At 38.7% G+C, this 23513-nt stretch overlaps 1 protein-coding gene across 2 annotated transcripts in view; it reads left to right on the top strand.

The window, feature by feature from the left end:
* The first annotated feature begins 18206 nt into the window (after positions 1–18206).
* The window catches only part of LOC143651269 (uncharacterized), a 216349-nt gene continuing 211042 nt past the window's right edge, over positions 18207–23513 (top strand). For both annotated transcript variants that reach the window (XR_013159944.1, XM_077122257.1), the window contains exons 1-2: positions 18207–18318; positions 18408–18518. Coding sequence is in view for 1 of the 2 variants with exons in the window: in XM_077122257.1 (XP_076978372.1) it covers positions 18498–18518 (21 nt within the window). In the remaining variant the exon portion in view is untranslated. The remainder of the gene's footprint in view (positions 18319–18407; positions 18519–23513) is intronic.

The following is a 23513-nucleotide window of genomic DNA, read 5'->3' as shown; positions in this document are numbered from 1 at the left end:
AAAATTGGAGGTTGGGGCAGGCAACAATCGACAGTGTGAGTATTGTCTGTTAAGAAAGCACTGTTTATGGACTTCTGAATGGTTCACTCATCTCTTCAGATATTTTGCTCTTCATTCTTTGATCAAACCCGATCATATGAAAGATTCATTTGGGTGATTTCGTTTGGCCTCCAGCAGACTGCTCTTGCTTAGCTGTATTTTGTTATCCTGCTGGTTTTCACTGAGAGAAATGAAAAGAAAAAGTCCTATTGAAACCATGGCTGCATTTTCTGTTGTGGAGGATTTTTTCCATGCAGTGCTTCTGATATGAAGCGCTGGGTGAGAAACTTATTTTAAAGATAAATTTAAGGACATATTTTACTTCCCCTAAGGAATTGGTATATTTTCCTTCTATTAATAAAAGAAAACTGGGTAACTCACTGTCTTAGTTTACTGGCTGCTAAGATAAAAACACACAATGGGTTGGCATTACAGCAGAAATGTATTGGCTCATGGTTTAGAGTCTAGAACTCCTGGCATTGGCAGTGTTCTGGTTGGCCAGCAATCCTTGGGTTCCTTGGCTTTCCCCATGTGGCAATGTCCTCTCCTTTCTCTTTTGGGTTCCATTGACTGCCAGCTTCTGGCTCCTTACCATAGCTCTCTCTTTTATAAAGCCTCCAGTAATAGGATTAAGACCCATCCTGAATCAGTTGGCCACACTTTAGCTAAAAATAACTTCTTCAAAAGGTCCTATTAACAGTGGGTTTACACCCACAGGTATGAAACTAAGACTAAGAAAACATTTTTCCTGAGGCGCATTACTCAATCTGTTACACTCACAAAGCCTCCTTCTCTCTGTGTTGGTGCCCAGGAAACTCAGCTTCCAATAAAGCAAAATTCAATTTTAGTAGCTGCCAGGCCTCTTTTGGACTCCATATCTGCATTTTTGGCCTGGTCTTAAGACATTATTTACCTTGATTCTGATTTTTAAATATGCATTTGTTTCCTTGTGAGCCACCTCATAATATTTTAAAGATCAAAGAAGGGTATAAACAAACAATAATTAACAAAACCATACTAGAGAGAGCAATAAGCTATGGAGTTCCTAGTCTCAGTCTGCCATCTTGACTGCCTCACTAGGTCTCTTCTAGTGGCAAATGTACACTGAACCATGAATAATAGTTACAGACTTTTCAAGGTGTAGAAAACCTAAACAATCACCAAACACTATATAGTGAACATTACACCGAAGATTCTTAGTGCTAATGTGTTTCAAGTACTATGTTAAGCTTTGTGTTTGCATGGTCTCAATCTTCACAACACCCGGAGGAGATAGATGTTAGAGCAAATTACTTAAAACTGATTTAGCTTCAGTTTCCTCAATTGTAAAAAAGAAATAATACCTTCCTTCTAAGACTATTATAAAGGTTAAGTGAGATAGCATATGTATAAGACCTAACACAGGTACTCAAAAATATCAGCAGTCTTTTCTATCTTGTCCAAGTGTGCGTTGCCAGTTGACCCCTTCTGTTATCTTTAGTGAACTTCCCATGTCTTACATCAAATGTCGATATTGATTTTTACCTAATCCGAGTATCTCTCTAATGCTTTGGTTCTCTTATCTGCAAGTGCTTAACTTATTTCCTGTGGCCAAGGCAGGAATGATGCCCAACATCCCTCGCCCAGTTGTGAGCACAGAAGGGTAATTTTTGGTAAGTAATTTTCAACAATAAAGATAAAATTTTCACCTGCGGAAATTTCTTGCAGACACCTTTGAATTTTGGAATTAATTAAGGAAAGGTTTGTTTCCTGCAGAAATGCAGCATGGCTGACTCTGATGGGCCACTTGGCTTTCTCTTGGGGGAAATGGGAATGGGAAAGGGAGTGTCACCGAGTTGCTCTGCATCATGGCTGGTGACCTGACCTGCAGCCATTCCCAAAGGGTCTCAGCGATGCTCCTCTAACAGGAACTGCTCCTTGTACTGTGGGACAGTTGGGAGCTTTTAGGCCTTGGCTGTGCCTTTATAACCTTTATTATAATCTACCATGGGACCTGTAGCCAGAGAGACTGCTCCTGAGCAGCAGTGACACAGAACAGGTCAGTAGCAGGTCAATCAATTTATAAAGCCACTAAGGGCTGCTTAACACAGTAGCATTTGACAAGGCATCATTGCCAGGCAGATTTGAAATGGTCACTGTGATCTTCTGTGTACAGAGCTCAAGGCAGGGAGCCAATTAAAACCAGGGAGACTACCCTTGACTTAACTCTACCTGAAACCTCTTGCAGGAGACATTGATACTTTCATTGAAAGGACATATTTATTCAGAACTCATGAAATGCAGTCACATTTCACATCTCTTTAACAAAGCGTGGTTGCTAAGAACAATGTTGTCTCATTATTGATAATTTCCTGGACGTTATTGCAAACCAAGCTGTCTTGAGACTAGGCTGATAGGAAGAATTAGGATGCCATATCTCACGTTTCCACTCAGAGGATTTAGAATGAAATATCTCAGTCAAATGTTTTTATTGACCTTCATCTCAGACATTGGTGGACTGAGAATCTGATAGCATGGGGAAGTGGGGGGCTTCATCTTCTAGGGACTGAACTTGTCCTCAAACTTTGAATTGCACAGAAGATCAGGGTTTTTGTAACATGAGGGTCAACGAGAGGGTAATTTTGGACATCTCCTGTAGGGGCTCCAGGTTTATGGGACTCTAATCTGGCCCATGGAGTTCCTGTTTAGCCTTTTCTGGTATGATTTTAGACAATTTCTCTTGGGCGACTTGTCCTGGAAGAGCAAATAAAACCCTCACTTCCCTCAACATAAGCGTTCTGAAAAACCCTTATTTGAAGACTTGGGACACAGTTGTATTAGTCACCCCCTGCTGGGAGATGATAGAAGGCTAGAGATGCAGTTAATTGTACCAACTGTCTCTCCCAGAGAATGAAAGTATTGTTCAGAATCCCCAGAGCCCTCAGTCCCATCCCTACTGGACTCTCTTCATCCTGTGTGCTCCCCCTTTCAGGAAACCAGATGTTATGAACTAAGTAGAACCTGCAATTCCATCCATTACATGATGCCTTCTGTTCCTTCAGAATTTTCTTCTTTGGCAGCAGCCAGAGGCCTTCCTAAAGAGGGGGAATGCTGGGCAATTGAGAGAGAGAAGGAGGGATGAGAACTGGTCTAGGAGGAAAGATGCCAAAGTGGAGAGAGGAAGTCAAATCAGAGCCTAAATGAATCACTCAGAAAGTAGCAAATTTTTAGATATTCCACTGTGTTCCACTGCAGGATTGAAAGTATGTAAATGATTCCCCAGGTTGTCTGCCTCAGCTGTTTGTTACACTGCTTTCATTGTCTCAAGGTGTTTTTTCCTGGGGGATAAATTCTGGGAGGGGCAGCACTTTGGTGAAAAGTTTTTCAAATAAGCTGATTAATCAATCGGTCAATAGATAGATTTGGGGACTATCGTAGAATTCTGTAATGATGTGCCATGTGAGTCTATAATTTACACACAAAAGAGGGATAAGTATCTAACTACTAAGCTAATTTCATGATTTAATAATTGGTAATAATTAGCAATCCAAAAAACCGTGGTTTATTAAATTCATGGATGTACCAGGGGATGCCATATACCACCCTATTATTAACACCATTGATATGATACCTTTGTTAAAATTGATGAAAGCACATTTTTATAATTGTACTATTAACTATAGTCTATGTTTCAACTTAAGGGACACTCTTTGTGCTGTAAAGTTCCATGGACTTTTTAAAAACTTTTTATTCTAGTAGTATATAAACAACCTAAAATTTCCCATTTTAACTACATTCAAATATATAATTAAGTGCTATTAATTATGTTTACAATATTGTGTTTCCATCACCACTGTCCATTATTAAAACTTCTCCATCATCCCAAATAGAAATTTTGTGTATTTTAAGTCTTAACTTCCTATTTCTTACCCCCATTCCATTCCCTGGTAAATTATGCTCTAGATTCTGGCTCTATGAGCTTACTTATTCTAATTATTTCATATCAGTGAGATCATGCATTATTTCTCAACACCATTTGTTGAAGAGAATATTCTTTCCCAATTGAGTGGTCTTTACCACCTTGTCAAAAATAATGACCATAATGTGAGAGTTCATTTATGAACTCACAATTCAATTCCTTTGGTCTATATGTCTGTCTTTGTGCCAGTACCATGCTTTTTTGATTACTGTGGCTTTGTAATAAGTTTTAAGATTAAGAAGTATGGGTACACTACTTTGTTCTTCTTTTTTCAAAATAGCTTTGGCTATTTGGGTTCACTTAATCTTCCATATAAATTTGATGATTATCGTTTCCATTTCTGCAAAAAACATTCTTGGAATTTTGATTGGGATTGCATTGAATCTGTAAATTGCTTTGGGTAGAACTGATATCTTAACAATGTTTATTCTTCCAATCCATGAACATGGACTATCTTAACATTTATTTAGGTTTTATTTCGTTTCTTTTCGCAATGTTTTATAGCTTTCAGTGAATAAGTCCTTTACATACTTGGCTAGATTTGATTCTTTTTTTAAAATTTTATTTATTGAGAAAATCTTCACACACACACTTTCTATACATGGTGCACAATCAGTGGTCCATAATATCATCACATAGTTGTGTATTCATCTCCATGATCATTATTTTAGAATATTTGCATCACTCCAGAAAGAGAATTAAAAAGAAAAAAAGAAAAAAACTCATACATACCATACCCCTTACCCTTTCCTCTCATTGACCACTAGTATTTCCATCTACCCAATATAGAAAATCATTTTTTTAAAAGTCTTTATTTTGTCCACAGCCTGCTCTTCTTCATTCAAGTTTTCTGTTTTTTTAATCTCTTCCTTTAGATGGACCATCATTTCCTATTTCTTTGTCTTGTAATCTTTCTTTGCATTCTGTACATTTTAACTTTTAAAAATGTTAACTCTGGGATTTATCCCCTGAAATGTCTGTTTCTTGAGTTTCTGTTGAGCTAGTAATATGACAAATGTTCTTGAGTGTCAGGAGCTAACAAAACCAAGCAAACCTAAGCAAGAAAATTGGCTTTCATTGTCTTTGAAAGTTGGCTTTGCATTGGATGGCACGCTCCTTCAGATTTCAGCCCTCTTATCAGTGAGGTCAGTCTAAGACAAATGCAAAGTGCAGGATCCCCCTGTCTTTTCTGGGTCTGTGTGTAGTCCTGTGCTTGTGCTTGCTAAAGGCCTTATGAATTCTCCTGTTTAACTGAGTTTGAATGTCCCCTCTACTTCCTAGGAAAAAGACCTTCTCCTTTTCCCTGGTGTTCCACTGCAGGATTGAAAGCATGTAAATGATTCCCCAGGTCATCTGCCTCAACTGTTTGTTACACTGCTTTCATTGTCTCAAGGTGCTTTTTCCTGGGGGGCAAATTCTGGGAGGGGCCGCACTTTGGTGAAAAGTTTTCAAATAAGTCTTTCCCAGCCAGAAGAAGGCCAAGGACCCACAAAGGGAATATCAGCTGGCTCCAAACTGCGCAGGAGAGGGAATGAAGGAGGGCCCAGAAAGGGCATCAGGAGCTTCTTCCATAGCTCCCCAAAACTAAGCTTTCTTTATCTGCCCAGCAAATGTAGCCTTTCAACTATCCTTTGCAGCTGTAAGGAAACATACCTTTTAAACCCCCCTACTTTACCATTGACTTTTTTTGTTTTTCAGATTTTCTTCTTCTAGATTTTTATCATCCTTTTCTTGCCATTTCCTTCCATTTTGTAACAAAAGATCTTTGTCAATGCGTCTTGATTTTTAGGTCTCCTTAAATTATTCAAAGTCAATACATGGTTGGAAATAAACAGTCCATATAGGGATGGCAAACTTATTCAAATGTATCATGCAAGTCTGTAGCAATCCATAGACCTACGTCTTCCTCGGCGTGTGAAATAAAAAAGAGAAGACTAGCCATTTGGAAATTCATTTAGGACATTCCACATAGATCTTAAAAGAATCATGACATTCTACAATTGAATAAGTAATAATTAGAAAGACATGCAGGTCTTGGCATCAGTTGATCCCAAAGGAGAATCCTGGGGCTTCCAGATGCATGAGATCTTCTTCAGTCTAAATGTAAGCATTGGTGGACTTCTCATGTCAGGAGAAGCCATACTTTCATGTTATGACAAAGTGTTGTTCACATCTGTCTTTGTCCATAGGAAGGTTCAACTGACATCAACTGCCTCCCAGGTTCTCTTCTTGGACATGCCCCTGTTCCTCAGGGCATGTATCTCAGGAGGTCCAGTGATGAGTGGCTCCTCATGGCTGGCTCCTCAGACTTCAAACCTGACATCTGGGAGATACTGCCTCACAACTCAAACCTGATACCTGGAAATACTGCCTCCTACCTCAAGTCTGATACTTGGGTGGCACCTTTTACTTCATACCTGGATCCTTATATTGAATTCTTATACCTCAAATATTATGCCTTAAACCTGGTACCTTATACCTGGCTGAGTGCTTACAGAAGGAGAATTGAGATTGACCTAGCATCTTGGTCAGTCTGGGGCTATTTCCCTTTTTCTGCAGAGAACAGGATTCAAGGAACCGGAGTCCTCTTCTCTAAGGATGTTCATATGTCTCAGAACTATAGGAAAAAGTTGACTGGAAAACATTTAAATAAATCCATCTGCTTGTCCTTCCTTTTTCATATTTAAAAGATATGGCAAGGGTAAAAGCTCATTTTGTTTTTTCTCTTAACAACATAAATTCTGTTCAAATATCTGGTTCACTTTCTTTAGTAATTTATGCTTTCTCAGCCCAGTGATTTTCTGCAGAACCAGCCTTTTATGAGAAACTAGAATTTCACAGGGAGAAAATTGCCTTCTCTGTCACTGTAGTCTATATTTAGTGCATAACCACCTGTGTGACATGACCTGAGTTTCCACATCTAAAGTGAAGAAGCTCTACTTTGAAAGGACAGCTTTTTGTTATGTTTAAGAACATGGATTTGAGAGCCAGGCTACCTGGGTTTGAATCTCTATCACTTACTAGTTTGTGACCTTGAGAAAATTACTTACCCCATCGGTGTTTCACTTTTTTTGTCTATAATTTGGTGATGAAATAGTAGTGTCTATGTCATGAAATTTATGTGAGCTAATACAATGCCCAGTTATAGTAACTGCTGTATGATATTTAATGTTTTCTTACTTAGATGAGTCATAAGATCCACTATAGCTTTAAAAGTTAACAATAAGATTATAATAATTACATTTTACATTGGAATATCTATTTACTATTAATATTTGTCTCTATATATTATCCTCAAGATGAGGAAATTGAGGCTGAAAAGTTAAGTGAATTGTTTAAGGACATACTTTTTAAGGGGAAAGCCTAAGTCTAGAGTTGAACCTTCTGATTCCTAGTTCCTGGCATTTTCTATTCATGATTATACCATTCAGCTAGTTACTGATATTTCCCTCTCAAATGACCCTCCTCTTGACATTCCTATATTAAAACAATGCCACAATGCTCCCAAGTACTAGATGCCACCACAGACTCTAGAGCATCTATGACTTTTCTCCCTGCACGCTGTATTAATCAATAACACTAGCTGCTGTAACAGACCTCAAATTTCAGTGGCTTAACATAGTATTAAATTATCTCTCACTTGTACAAAGTACGATATCAGTGGGTGGGCCATGGTGGCTCAGCAGGCAAGAATGCTTACCTGCCATGCCAGAGGACCCAGGTTCGATTCCCGGTGCCTGCCCATGTATAAAAAAAAAAAAAGAAAATCCCTCTCCCAGTCTTTCTAGATTGGCTCTGTGTTGAAGCACTCCTTCAATGCTTGGGACATTTCCAAAGTACAATATCAGTGTTCTCTGCTGGTGGGTAGCTTTCCATGTCACCGTTAAAGGAAACAAATTTCTTCCAAAGAGCCTCCACCCTCCTCCAGGGCCTTGGAGTTCTCTCCTTCAAGGTGGTAGGGAAAGAGGTCCTGGAGATCTTTTGTTCACTTTTTAACTGCTTTGTGCTAGAGGAGACACACATCACTTCCTTTCACATTTCAAGGGTGAAAATTAGTTGTGTGACCCCACCTAGGTAGGAGTGGGGCAGGGGAATGTAGTCTCTGATTGGACAGTCACTTCTTGACAAGACTCTAGGGAAGCATGCATATTTGGTCATCAGCCAGTCATCTCTGCCACACTTGTTTACCCCACTTTCATCACCTGCCTAGTCATACCTATCTCTCTCATTTTCTCTTACACCAGCACTCTACTTCCATTCTTATTGCTTCCACCGTAGTTCAGAACAGAACAGAACTGTTCTGTTCTCTACACTTTCCCATTTCTCCCATATGCCACCACCAGATCAATAATTCTGAACTAATCTTTCAAAATGTCATTTTTCATTGATTCCATTCAGCAACTGCCCAACAGTGAATTGGGCTCCTATCTATGTAAAATGCATTGCTAGACATTGAATGAACACATAAGTGAATACCATCTCGTCCTGGCATTCATGTTGCTTACAGTCTAGTAGAGGAGTATAACATGCTTACAATGAGCTGTGGACAAGGATAGGAAATAAGTGCTAGGATAGAAATAATCATAAATTGCTACATATGAATATGGAAAGGAGACATTAATTACGTAGAAAGCAAGAACAATCCTAGTTAAGGGGAAATTGAAGTGCAAGACTTGGAAGGAAGTGATGAGAATGCATTTAGTTTCTAAAAGTGAGTTTGCATCTCCAAGACTGGGTGAGTTCCATCTCAGGCAGCTGAACTAATGTACATTTGAAATTATATGACTGGGTAACCTTTAGGGTATGGTTTGGAAAGTTGCTGAGAGATTTAGAGAGAGGTAGAAGTCTAAGTCTGAATTTAAAAAATAAAAGGATGGAAGATTCTATAGTCTATAGTCTCTGAATTGGATATCTACATCTAGAAAATTGTAGGATGCCAACTGGACTAATAATGTAAAAATTACTTCAGATTTTTTCTTCTTTTCACTCTTTTTTTTGGCATAGGTGGGCATTGGGAAACAAACCCGGTTTTCTCTCTTTTTTAAAAAAATAAGGCCACTGGGCTTAAAGATCAATGGAAGGTTTAGATTCAGTTTACTTGAATTTCAGCTAGAATTTTAATCGGTTTGAGTGAAAGTCTAATAAAGAACTTGAAGCAACATAGTCTGGATGATTGTATGATTTGGTGAGTTGTTAAATGAGTTAATATAAACTTGGAGGAAGGTACTTAGAAGTATGTTTTAGAACTTGTTATTGCTCTCTTATTTTAATTACTAATTTTGGTGGTAAACTTGGTGCTGAAGTTTACGGTGGCGATGAATTGGGAGCTAAGCTAATATCTTTGAGATGGTGAATTTTTCTTAAAATTCTTCATGTAATTTTCTAAACATGAAGTTGGAATGAAAAGAGACAAATCAGATATTGGCCTATGTATAAGAATTTCCTTCTGTGTATATGTTTATCTCCTCTGGAAACAATAGAAGCCAATGAATTTTTAATGATATTTTGGCTCAAAAGTGATTCTGTATTAAAATTTAACTTTATACCAGCCAGCATAACTCATAAAGAAGTTATAAAGAAGGATTTTCTTGTTTTTTAAATTTATAAAAGAAGTGATCATATAGAAGTTATATCCTGAGTCCTCTGTCTGGATTTCTGTAGGAAGTAAGTCAATGACTTAAATCTTCCTCCATGCCTCTCTCAAACCCTGCATTGTTTTCCACTTCTGATTAACAGCATTAGGGAGAAGAATCAATGAGCAGCTGGCTGTGCTCTAATGACCAGAGTTTGGAAATTCAGCATGAACATCTAAACCAGGACACTAAATGCTATGGTTGGCAATATCAGGATGGTGCCTAAAGGCCCAACTCTAGTCCTGTGGGTGCCCAAAATGAAAAACAAAGATGCCTTTGATAAAGTACTGTGGTTTAAATGGAGTGATTAAAGTCATGTCACCATAAGCCAACTCTGTCCCAAGAAGAAGAACCTGAAACTATGAGCATCTTCTACTCTTGATCCAATGGTAGAGGAATAATGGGTGAGTTCATGTTTACTCTAATAAGTGGATTAAAGAATGCCTAATTCAGTTGAGTCTTGGGATGGGCTACCCTCTGAGTGAACAAGGACCTATATCTGGAAACATTAAAACAGAAGCCATATGGCCCCTTGCCAGTGATATGGTAGAGGGAGCTCCTATGACGGTATAGGACTGAAAGGCTTTGAGGAAGAGGAAATGGTTGAAATTCCCTTTGGATACCAAAAATGCAAACTCCCAGCTTGTCAATTAAAACCTCCATTCTATGGTTAAGAGCTTGGACTTCAGTTGTGAGAAATATCTGAGTTTTAGTTTCAGCTCTGCTACTTAATTTTGAAATATTGAACAAATCAGTTCACTTTTCTGTGCCTCATTTTCCTCATCTGTAAAATGTGGATATAATAATAATATGTCAACTGTTGACTCCTTAAAAGACCACTAAAAACCCTTTGCTTTGTTGCTTAAGCAAAGCTAAGTTTATTACTTATTGCAGTAAATAAGAACACCATGTTGATATAACACATGGGCTGATATTAACAGAGTCATAGTAGGAGGGGTGTTAGTTTGTAAAAAAAAAAGAATACCATGTTGATAAAGTCTTTATAATGTCTGATAAGGGAGAAGTCAAAAGAGAGTTTTTAAAATAAGATTTTAGGGCCTAGGCTGCATGATTTTAAGGCAGGTTTGCAAACCAGGAGAGATTGGGATTGAGCCATTTATGACAATACCTTTGTATTGGTTGTGATCTGAGATTAGGGTCTTGAAGTAAGCTATTTTAGTTGTTTTACAGTCTTATCTCCCATGAGTGAACATTTCCAGGAGCAAGTAGCTGAACTATTTTTATCTGGTCCCTGTTTCTAGGGATTGGAAAGTATGTTGGTTTCAGAGCTCAAGTTCTTATCTCATAAGGCTATTATGAAAAATAAATAATAATGGACAAATAAAAATAAAGCACTTAGCACAGGGCATGGTACATAAGAGGTGTTCAGCAAATGTTAGTAAATATTAGCTATTGTTGTCCTTCCTTTTATGTTCCCTATGCTACTTGTGGCCAAAGGAAACCCCACCTTTTATCTATAAATTTTTGTATTTGTCCTTCCCTGGACAAATACCTTCCCTGGAATTTCCTCTCTTAATTTATGCTACCTTTGAGAAGTATAAGCCAGCTTCAAAACTTCTCCCTTCCAGCCTGTCTTTCTTGACCTCTCTTAGAAGAAAGAAACCTCTTGGTTTTCTGGACTGCGTATTCTTATTCAGAGCTGTCTTTTATCACTCATTGCATTCTCCTTTCTACCTGTGATAGTTATGTTTCCCTAGACATTATTACTCTTGTTAGATTATAAAATCATGCTTTTGCATCCATATAATCTCCCAGAGTGCTTAGCTCAGAGCTTTGTCCATTGAGTGGTTCTATAAATGTTTGCTGAGTTAATAAATGTCATTGATTATTGACAGAATATAAATTTGAAGCCTTCAGACAAGATTTGCTGCTTAAGACAAAGCCTAGGTCTTTTTGCATTCTTTATACTCAGCAGGTGAATGCAAGACTTTGAACTACCTGCCAGTGTGACTGGATGATGCCGGGCATATATACCCTGCTGCTAATATGGAAGATGCTGCATGTGCAGACATAGCAAATAGGCAGTGGAGTGTCACGGGAACAGGTGGTGAGAGAATCTGTGCAGCTAAAGGATTAAGGTTAGAGAGATGGGCAAAAAAGACTATTTCAAATGTGAACAATTAGACATAATTCACGGCTAATGAATTAGCCGTGAATTATACCAACTAATAAATTCATAAAATTATCCTGCTTCTCTTAGGTCATGGCCACTGCTTGTTGGGTTACTGCATTTATCAACATTTCCCCTCTTGGGATTTGACAGGTTCCATATTATTTTTGAAGTTAACCTTGGAAATAGCGACTTAATTATTTAAGTTAGAAACTGATTATGTTAATTTAATATTTATTAAAGCTCCCATACATAATTTATTAAACATTTTAATGAAAAATGTCACATCATTTTATAATAATAGCTACATTTTCTAAATGTGGCACTTTATTATAGACTGATATATTACATTAATTCATGTGATCCTCACAGTATAATCCTATGAGGTAAATATTTTTATCCCCATTCTCCCTGAGAGGAAACAGATTCAGGGGGATTAAATAACTTGCCCAGTGTCTCTTATGTACGAAATGGTGGAGTTAAAATTTGAGCTTAACTCTGCCTCATTGCAAAGTCATATTTTTAATTCAAGAATACTTGAAAAAATATAAAATAAAATAAGGTTCTCATCTAAAAGTAAGATTTTTTTGTTGTTGTTACATGAAAGTGATTAGGAGAGATCAGGGCAGACGTGGAGAATGTTGTATATGAATATTAAATATAAAGTTATATAAGTTTTTCTGAGAAACTTGTACAGCTTTAATTGTATATGCATATATATAAAAACTCAAGTAGCTATAAATAATAACAATACACATTACATCAAATTTGCTCAGAGGTACTTAGCTGTATCAGTTTTGCACACTCACACACACTTGTTATGGTTGCAAGAGATGTGTATTTATTGATTAATGCAGGCCTAGCAGACTGAATAGTCAAGGAATATCTATTGATAGCTAAGAAAAGAGTTTATTATTTTATTTACTTACATAAACCAACAAATGTAAAACGAGTGCAGGGCTCTCTCAGATCCATGTATAGGCTCTCTGGGATTTATATGTTTGTGTTTATTTAATGCTTGTTTTAAGTTTTGTTTTTCCTACCAAGAAGTCAAGCATGGCTACTGTGTTCATACTCTAGCCAGCACAAAGGGCCAAGGATGACAAAACAAACAATTGACGTAGTATTTAAAGTTTAAACAGGATAATGCATATTTTCTCAAATGATTCTCTTCTCCCTGGAATCACAAAATAGAATATCTTTCCTCAATCACTTGTGGCTACCCCTACCTCACAAATTGCCTGGGGCTCTTACTAAACCAACATCATTAAAATATATATATATTTTTATTGACAAAACAGCATACAAACACGAACATTCTTAACATATGAACATTTCATACTTGGTGTACAATCAATGACTCACAATATCATCACGTAATTGTATATTCATCACCATAATCATTTCTTAGGACATTGGCACCAACATAATTTTTGACTGAAGGTAGTTCTGATATTTCTTGCATTCTTCCTCTTCTTTTTTTTTTTTTTGTATGCTGTGTGGCGGGGTCGCATTTCATTCTTTTTCCATGTGAGTACCCTGTTATTACAGCACCATTTGTTGAATTTTTGTTGTTGTTTTGCTTGTTTGTTTGTTTTAGGGAAGTGCATGGGCTGGGAATTGAACCCGGGTTCCCCACATGGCGGGTGAGAATTCTACCACTGAACTACCCTTGTACCCCATCTTTTTCCTTTTTTAACAGATGGAAATGAAGTACTGTTGAGCTACTGAATAAGGTTCCTCCTGGCAGTTTGTACCCTCAAACGTCTTAAAAACACAGGCAGTCTGCAGGTTGTTGGTACTGCTGCTGAATCATTCTTTTGCTACAGTTCCTGCTTTCCTCCAGCTGTTCATTTCATAGAATGTTAGAACAGAATGAGAGCTTAGAGATCCCCTGGTTTTCTTTTTTGTTTTATTGATATGAAATACTGAGCAGTTCCCAAGGGGTGACTGGCCCTCAGACTGGCGGCATCAGCCTCGCTGGAGACTTGGAAAATGTACATTCTCAGGCCACAGCCCAACTGAATCAGAAACTCTGGGGATGGGACCAAGAAACCTGTATTTTAACAAGTCTTCAGAGGATCCTGATTCATGCTGTAGTTTGAGAACCACTGGGCTGTTTGTCCAAGATCACATGGCTGACAACAGGACACAAACCCAGGTGTTTCTGACACCCAATTTGGAGCTCTTTCTGCTGCACTACTGAACAAAATCTTGATTTTGTTCAGTTTTTTACTTATTGGCATTCTTCTGGAATGTTGGCATTTATTCATGCAGTTTAATGAGGTCCTGTCTAGCTGCCTTTTCCTTCTCTCAGCCTGTTGAGAGATTTAAGTTCAGAGGCTATTGCCTAATTGTATTAATTTCAATGTCTGGGGATTTCAACAACAATTTCTTCAAACTGAGGTTTTAGTGTGACCACAGGCTCTTGCCCTGAGCAGAGGTACTGTTAGTTCTCCTGGTTCATAGATTTTACTTTGCTTTTATAAGCAAAGTTCAACAGCTGAGCAGATACATTTTCCCTCACCCTACTGGGGAGATGAGAAGAACTGATGCTCTTTCATAATAATTTTCCCTTTCTAGTGATGGTTTTCATCCTATTCTGACAAAACCACACATCAGGATTGCTCCTTTCAACTTCATTCTCAAAGCACCAGTCTTGATGCTGTTCATTGACACCCCACGTTGAAAGAACAAGGTCCTCATAAACTTCTGAGGCTCTTCCTTTGCCTCAGTAGCCACCACCAGGCAAGACAGAAGCCCTCCTCTGACTCTCTGCTGTTTTTCAGTGATGTACTCAGTGTGGCTAAGCTTCCAGGGGGTGTCCACTTCAGTTTAATCTCCTTTTCCCCTGCTTGTATTTCCTTTGCACTTCCATTCTCCAGCTAGAAGCCTGTTGTGGTCTCAAAGTCACTGGCAGGAAGCTGGGTTTTTATGGCTTTTTGCTTTCATAAAAGAAACTTGTACCAGAGTGAAAAAGCACTTTTGAGCTCAACTCACCTCCTACTTCATGTAAAGCTTAACCTGGACCCAGGGAAACTGAGGGCCTTGGGAGTCCATGTTTGCTTTCCTTATCTTTCTCTTCCTCCCCAGGGTAGCTGATTCAATCTCGAGCTTCTCCAGATGGTTTGAACCAAATCACACCAAATCTGGAGAACTCCTGGGAGGCTGTGGGTTTTGGGGCTGAACTCTGGAATGAAGTATATTCAAGGAGACCCTGGGCCAAGGCTCAATTTGAATATGCCCAGAGGGCCAGTTTTGATGTGGTCATAGATTGGGTCCCTCAAGGTGAGGCTGGTCCTGGGAGCTGAGCAGAACCCAGTGAACTAAAGCAACGGAGAGGTGAAGATTTCACAAAATTTCTCCTAGGTTCTTTGACCCATGACATTTGTCCATATGCAGTTAGATTGTCAATCCTAAAAACTGTAATTATTAACATATATTTTGGACCTCTGAGAGTACATCTTTGCATGGTGACTCAGCTCACATAGTTAGTACTGTGGGCCCCTCTCAATATGGAAAGAATGACAATGATGATAAAAACTACTATTTATGGAGTACATGCCATGTCTTCCTTTAGTAGGCACTTTATAGACATTGCTCCAGATCCTTCTAGCCATCCTGTATGGTGGATACTGTTCGCTAAATTGTCCAGGTAAAGAAACAGATCTTGAGATTAAGTAATTTGCTCAAAGTGAAACACTTATTGAGGAAATTTAAAGATATTTTTCTTTTTTCCCTACAAGGATTTAGTATAGTGATTAAGCCATGGACTCGGAAGCCAAATTGCCAAATTCAAACGCTAGTTCTGCCATTAGGCTTATAGAACTTGATCTTATATAACTTATGCTCACACTCTCTGTACCTCAGTTTCTGTTGAAAGTAGCCACAGTAATGGTATATACTTAACAAGACTGATAAATATGAAGATTTAAAGTATTAATATGCAGTGAATGCTTAAAATAATGCCTGGCATAAAATAATCACTCCTTGCAGGCTGGCCATTAACAAAATGCAAGGCTACAAAAAAGGTACCCCATCACATTATTTGCTAAATGAGCTAATCTTTTAGCTTTTCCATATGTCTAATACTCATTTTCTGGCTCTTTTCAGGGCTTGGTAATAAAATAATCCAGTGCTTAGTAAGAAAGTCCAGGAAGGGATATGTAATTTTTACTTAGAACAAATAAACCATTTATCACTCCTCTTTCCCCCCCTCTCTTCCTCTCCCACCCCTTTCACAGTGTTCTCCAGGAACTCTGCACCTTTGTAACTCCCCGTGGCTGCAAATCACACAGCAGCCAGTGCTGAATCTCATTTGCAGTACAAAGAGACTGCCAGGAAGGAATGGGCTTAATTAGTAAGAGATGTTCAAGGTAAAGCCTTTACAAAAGAGCTAACTGTACTGTGTTAAAGGAAGGAATATGATGAAAGCCATAGTACTGGGGCCAGGATGCTGCTTCTATTTCCTTACCCTTTGCCTGCCATATCCCATCCGCTTAGATGTCCCAGCTCCAATTTCAGGGATAATTCAAAATTGAGATTTCTGACTAGGAAACCAGGGAGCAATGGAGGAACCAGGGAGCTCTGGCTGTCAGATCTTTAACCACTTGGACAATTAGCCTGCCAATTTGGGGAATACAAAGGGGAAGAAAACAGAGACCCATTTCCCAGAGCTATGTGTGAGAAGTAAACATATAAATAGTCAACTACAAATACGACTAGAGATTTCTAAGGCTGGAGATAAGCACAATGGGAGCACAGCTTTCAATAAGAGATGAATTTGGATGGTGAGATAGGAACAGCTAATCAGAGGTAGGGACAGTTCAGCAGAGGTGGGGCTTGACCAAGTTACCATGTCAAAGGGAAGTAGAAGATGAACAAAGAAATCAGAAGTCTCAGTTCTCACACTGACATTGCCATTTGCCCGTTTTGTGGTCTTGGGTGATTCTCTATAGCTGTGGGCTGTAAGTTTTTAAGGTCTTATGTGTTATTCTTAATAACCTCTACATATATATCAAAGTCCCCTCCAAGGGTTTTAAGGAAGGGATAGAGAATTTTCTCTAATAAAAGCTGTTAAAGGCTCCAGAAAGACTGGTTGGAGATGGTGCTGATATTTATGAGACTTAATGGAATTTTTGCTTTTCCTTAATTCACATATCTTACCCAGCAGTGGGTGGGTGTGTTAGTCAGGGCACTCTAGAGAAACAGAACCAATAGAAGAGATCTGTAAACATGAGATTTATAAAGGTGTCTCATGCAACTGCGGGAATGAAAGAGTCCCAAGTCCATAGGGCAGATTGTGAAGCTGGTGGCTCTGATGAAGGGTCTGGACAAACTCCATAGGAGAGGCTTGCTCGCTGAAGAAACAGCGAAAGGGCCTCTCTTCTCCCTTAAAAGCCTGTAACTGATTGGATTATCTCATTATCTCATGTCTCATGGTGGGAGTCACGCCTTAGTTGATTGCAGATGTAATCAGCCACAGATGCAATCAACTGACTGATGACTTAGTACACCAGCCTTCTGATTATAAACCAGCAATGAAATATCCTTGTACCAACAGTCAAGCCAGTGCTTGCCTGACCAGATAATTGGGCATAATAATTTGGGCAAGTTGACACCAGAATCTAATCTGTGTTAGTTTGCAAGCGGCTAGAATGTGCTATACCAGAACTGGAATGGCTTTTATAAAGGGGAATTTGATAAGTTAAAAGTCTACAGTTTTAAGGAAGTGAAGGTATCCAAATGAAGGCATAGACAAGAGGTTACCTTCACTGAAGAAAGACCAATGGATCAAGAGCACCTCTGCCAGCTGGGCAGTCATGTAGCTGGCATCTGCTGGTCCCTTGCTCCTGGGCTCCATTGCTTTCAGCCTCTGTTCCTTGTGGGGACTCCTCACTTTGTTTCTCCAGGGTTGACTTTATCTCTTGGCTTCCCTTGACTCTTTCCAGGTTCTGACTTGCTAAGCATCTCATGGCAACATCTGCTGGGTTCCAAGCTTCTCCAAACATCATATCTCTGTTCTTCATGTGTCCTCATCTGTGTCAGCTCTGCTGTGAAGTTTCTGTCAGCTCTGAGGCTTCTGTCATTTCTGACTCTCCAAAATATTTCCTCTTTTAAAGGATTCCAGCAAACTAATCAAGACCCACCTAGAATGGTTGCGTCACATCTCCATCTAATCAAAAGTTAACACTCATAATTGGGTGTGTTACCTCTCCATAGAGATACTCTAATCAAAACATTCCAACCTACATTGTTGAATCAGAATTAAAAGAAACAGTTGCCCCAAGAAGATTAAAACATGGCTTTTCTAAGGTACGTAATACTTTCAAACTGACACAGTGGGCATCTTAGAATTTCTAGCTATTCTGGAAATAATTTTCAAACCATAGTTAGGTGGTCGTTTATATTCCAGCTTTATTTGTGGTCATTAGTAAGGCTTGGATCTTATTTCTAGAATTGTTAGTTTGGAAGTTTAGGGAAAATTTTTTGATCAAACTCAATGTATAGACTATTCTGAGCATTCTAGGATTAGGGGTATGTTAGGATTCTTGAGGGTGAGTGAAATTTGAGATGATATGTAAACTGAGCAATTTGTTCATTCATTCATTTAACAAATACTTAGTGAACTCTGATTATTTTCCAGGCACTATTCTAGATGCTGGGGAGATGGCAGGGATAGGCAGAGCCAGCCATTACAGAGCTGAAAACCTACAAGTGTGACAACTGGTTACATATGCCTTTACAACAGGACACAGTAAATGCCATGACTAGGGAAGCGTGGTTAGCTAGGCAGAGACTGTTAGTACTCAATTAACCATCTGCTTTCCTAACTTTCTCAACTGCCTTGTATTTGGTGGGATCATGTGACTCATTTTCACCAATGGCATGTAAGTGAAGTAATGTATCACTTTCGCCCATGGTTTACCTTCTCCATGCTCAATCTTACCCTAGGCCAAAATTTCCCCTTTCAACCAATTTCCAAACATAATTCAGTGCTGTTAATTACACTCACAATAATATGCTACCATAACCACTACTCATTTCCAAACATTTATAATCCACCTAAAAAGAAATTCTGTACAAATTAAGCATCAGCTCCCCATTCTCTACACTCATTCTGTCCCCTGGTAACCCATATTCTAAATTCCAATTCTCTGAGTTTGCTTATAATAATTATACCAGTGAGATCATAAAATATTTGTCCTTTTGTGTCTGGCTAATTTCACTCAGCATAATGTCATCGGGGTTCATCCATGTTGTTGCATGCATCAGGACTTCATTCCTTTTTAACAGTTGAATAATATTCCATTGTATGCATTTACCACATTTTGTTTACCTGACCATCAGTTGATGGACACTTGGGTTGCTTCCATCTCTTGGCAATTGTGAATAATGCCCCCTATGAACATTGGTGTACAAATGTCTGTTCAAGTCCCTGTGTTCAATTCTTCTGGGTATATATCTAGTAGTGGGATTACCAGATCATTATGGCAATTCTATACTTAACTTCCTTAGGAATCGCCAAACCATTTTCCACAGTGGCTGCACCATTTTACATTCCCACCAGCAGTAAATGAGTGTTCCTACTTCTCCACTTCCTTCTCAACACTTGTAGTTTTCTGTTTTGAAAAAATAGTGGTCATTCTAGTAGGTGTGAAATGATATCTTGTAGTTTTGATTTGCGTTTCCCTAATAGATAGTAATGTTGAACATCTTTTCATGTGCTTTTTAGCCATTTCTATTTCCTCTCTGGAAAACTACCTATCCAAGTCTTTTGCCCATTTTTAAATTGGGTGGTTTGTATCTTTATTGTTGAGTTGTAGGATTTCTTTATATTTTCTGAGTATTAAACCCTTATCAAATATATAGTTTCCAAATATTTTCTCCCAATGAGTAGATTGCCTTTTCATTTTCTTGACAAAGTCCATGGAAGCAAAAAAATTTTTAATTTCAGACAGTCCCATTTATCTATTTTCTTTCATTGCTTGTGCTCTGAGTGTAAAAGTCTAAGAAATCATTGCCTACCACAAGATTTGAAGATATTTCCTTACATTTCCTTCTAGAAGTTTTATAGTACTGGTTCTTATATTTAGGTCTTTGACCATTTTAAGTTAATTTTTGTATAAGGTGCAATATGAGTCCTGTTTTATTTCTTTGCATGTGGATATCCAGTTTTCCCAGCACCATTTCTTTTCCTTTTTTATTTTTATTTTTTCAAAAATTTTTACTGTGGACCCTGTTACCTTACTAAATTTACTAAATTAATTTTTGGAAATTTAATGGTTTCTAAACACCCAATCATTGGCAAACAAAAGTTTTACTTTTCCATGTTTTCTTCTTTTTCTTTTCACTCTTTGACTTACTGCACTAACCAGCACCATTTCTTGAGGTAATTACTGTTTCCCAGATGACTGGACTTGGCAGCTTTGTCAAATATCAATTGGCCATAGATATGAGGGTCTGTTTTCATTGGTTGATCTATCTATCTTTGTGCCAGTACCATGCTTTTTTGACCACTGTAGCTTTGTTCATTGCTTTTAAAGTCAGGAAGTGTGAATCCTTCAATTTAATACTTCTTTTTCATGATGTTTTTGACATAGCCCATACCTTTTCACTTAATTTAGGGGAAGTTGGGAACATATTGCAGGACTAACCTGATTAATTCAGTGGGTTGGGGAATTATTTCTGGAGGTAGGTGACCTGAGAAATAAGTAGGAGAAAGCCAGGAGAAGAGGGAGGAGGAGTGATCCACACAGAAGAACTACATATATGAGGGCTCAGTGGTGAGAGATAGTACTATAGATTAAAGGAACTGAAAGAATTCAACACAGCTGGGTCATAGAATTTGAGGAAGGAAGAGGTGACAGATGAAGATAGAGATGTAGACAAAGCTAAGCCCAGCCGTATAAGTCATGTTAAATTGTTTGAATTTTATCCTAAAGGCAATGGAAAACCATGAATGGTTTTAAGTATGATAAGATTTACATATGAAAAGATTATTCTGGCTACAGAATGGATGGGAAGGGAAGAAGACTAGATAAACTAGTTAGAAAACTTTCAGGAAAGGATGGATGACATCTTAGATAATGAGAGTGGCTGTGGGGATGGAGAAATGTGGGAAATTTGAGAGCTGGTTCGGAGATATAGCTATTCACCTGGATTATTGGTGAATGAGAAATTGGATGGCCGAATAATAACTCCTTGGATCTGACTGGGAAGAATTGGTTGGATGGTGTTGACATTCCCTGAACTAAGAAATTCAGGAAATGGGTCAGGTATAGAGAGGGTAGATAATAATTTCAGCTGTGGACATGTCAGTTAGGAATACAATGGAAACTGTTCAGGAGAAAGTTGGGTAAATGGGCAGCGTGCTCCAAAAAGAAGTCAAGGCTATAGGTAGAGAAGTGGGAGCTAAGGTAAGATTCCAGGAAGAGCACAGAGTAGAGAAGAGGGCTCAGGAGAGAACCTACAGGGACATTAAGAGAATGGGCTGGGAGGTTTTGACAATAAGCCTGAATTCATCAGTACCAGTATGGACAGGCTATTGCCCCTCTTGTGACTCAGTTTCTCCCTTTAAAACTTTGTTTTACTAAGATATGGAAGCTTTCTCAATTGGTACCTAGATAAGGGCTTAGATTATGTAAGAGATTAATTAAATGCTCCAAAATAGCATGTTTCCACCTTTCATGAGATTTCTACATGTTTAGTGATTAAATCTTTTTCTAGATAGTGAGTGATCTGTTGAAATCCTCATTTTACAGATGGGGTCATCAAGATTCAAGAAGTTTTAAATGCTTTATTTCCTGTTTCTCAGGGATTTGGCTGACAAGCTAGGAATGGATGCCTACATTTTGGCTTTCAGACTTAGTGTAATTCCGACTTTATTAGTCAGAAGCCAAGATTTTTTGCATGTGCCTTTTAATATTCTGCTCTGAATTTTAAACCTTAATTTATTTCCTGGTTACATCGTTGGTGCTTTGTGTGTTTTGGAAAGACTACACAGAAACACAAATTGTCAGTCAACTCGTCACCAATCTTCAATTCCTAACGCCTGCCGACTCTTCATGGGCCAGTTCAGTTATGCTCCCCAGAAAGCCATTACTCACTCATCCTCCCTAGGCTTGGGATAAGTTGGGCAAACTTCCAGCAGACTACTAAAAAGATCTGTTTCTCATGGTTCTCTCTCACTAGCCCATGCATTCCTTGAGGGCAGGGACTGGGTCTTGTTCATTTTTGAATCTCCTACATGGGGTGAAAAAACAGGGTGCTTAGAAAGTGCTTAATCCCAGGGTCTGATTAAAAACAGATTCTCCTTACTGAAGGACTGAGGGTGCTTGGCTGGTTAGAGCAGCCATCTCCAAAGTGGGGTGCACATGTCTCACAAGTTGTACAGTATGATCTATTGGGGAGGAAAAAGAAATATAATTTTTATTTATTAACATAACTATTACTCTCTTCATTTAAATTCCTATTTTTTGAGTATGTTTTATAATAGATACTATTATTCATAAAGTTATAGATGCACATATATTTATGGGTATATGTGTTATTGTACTTCCATTTACTTATGTTGGGGATTCATGTTCAAAATTTTTATTTTTAGGTGTCAGTGATAAATGTTTGGGGAACACCAGGTTAGAGGATGGGATTACTGAGGTCAAGATTGTAGGTATGATGTCTTTTGTGAGTCTGTCATGGGCTTGTCTCAGAGCTGCAGACTTGTCCCCTTATCCCCTGGTTGACCTCCTTTTATGCAATTGTCAGCTTTCACCGTAGGTTGTTGACAATGATCCAAATCCTCTCTTCTCTGTAGGTGTCTCCTTCCTACATCCTCACCCTCCTGTACAGTATTTGGCTTTCGGCACAGAGTGATTTGGCCTCGCCAGCAATGTAGTGCTCTTATCTTATAGGACACAGGTGGCTAGTCATCTTTTATAAAACTAGCACACAGCAGGCACCTAATTAATGGTGATGATGGTGATAATACAGTGACAATTGAACAAGACACCTTCTGTTAGTTTTGTATCCTGTAGAGACTGCTGTCTTCTTTTGTCCAGATCAATGTCTTTGCCCTAATACTTGAAAGATGGTTGTGTGTGTTGTGGAGAGGCACATTCAGGTGAGCCAGGTGACTCACCTGAGCTGTCATTGATAGGGTGCTGGAAATTAATGCTTCTTGAGAAGGTAGGTGGGAGGGAGGGAGAGAGAGAGAGCGAGAGGTGAAGGCAGTGAGGTGGGAAATGAGAGAAGGTATGATTCTCTAGGAATAATAGCTACCCTTTTCCACTTTACAGATCATTTAATCCCCAAAACATTCCCCAAGGTTAGTTTTGTCTTCATTTCACAGATAAGAAAACTGAAGCCCAGACAGCTTAGATAACTTGCCCAAGACCACATACTTAGTAAGTGACAGAGCTGGGATTCAATTCCAGGTCTGAGTGACTAAATTCCACACTCTGTCACACAATGCCAACCCTCCAAACAGCAAATTCTCAGTTTTTGGTTTGTCCATATAAGTCAACGTATTCTGGAGAGATACTTGTAGGCCTTTCTTCTGACCTGGACTCGAAATACTAGAACGTGGTGCCCCACGTGACTGCTTTGTGACCTCTGAGGAGTTGAAGGCAGAGTTTGACCTCTTAAATTTGCTAGGAATAGGGTGGAGAAACCTCTTCACAGCTATTCATGGTGAAGCAGCAGCCTGGCTGCTCCTCTCTTCCTTTCTCTTTCAGATGCTCTTTCTCACTCA

The sequence above is a fragment of the Tamandua tetradactyla genome, chromosome 12 (assembly GCF_023851605.1).
Source record: "Tamandua tetradactyla isolate mTamTet1 chromosome 12, mTamTet1.pri, whole genome shotgun sequence".
In the NCBI taxonomy this organism is placed as follows: Eukaryota; Metazoa; Chordata; class Mammalia; order Pilosa; family Myrmecophagidae; genus Tamandua; species Tamandua tetradactyla.
Note: the sequence above shows the minus strand (reverse complement) of the source record. Positions and strands in the feature narration are given on the sequence as shown.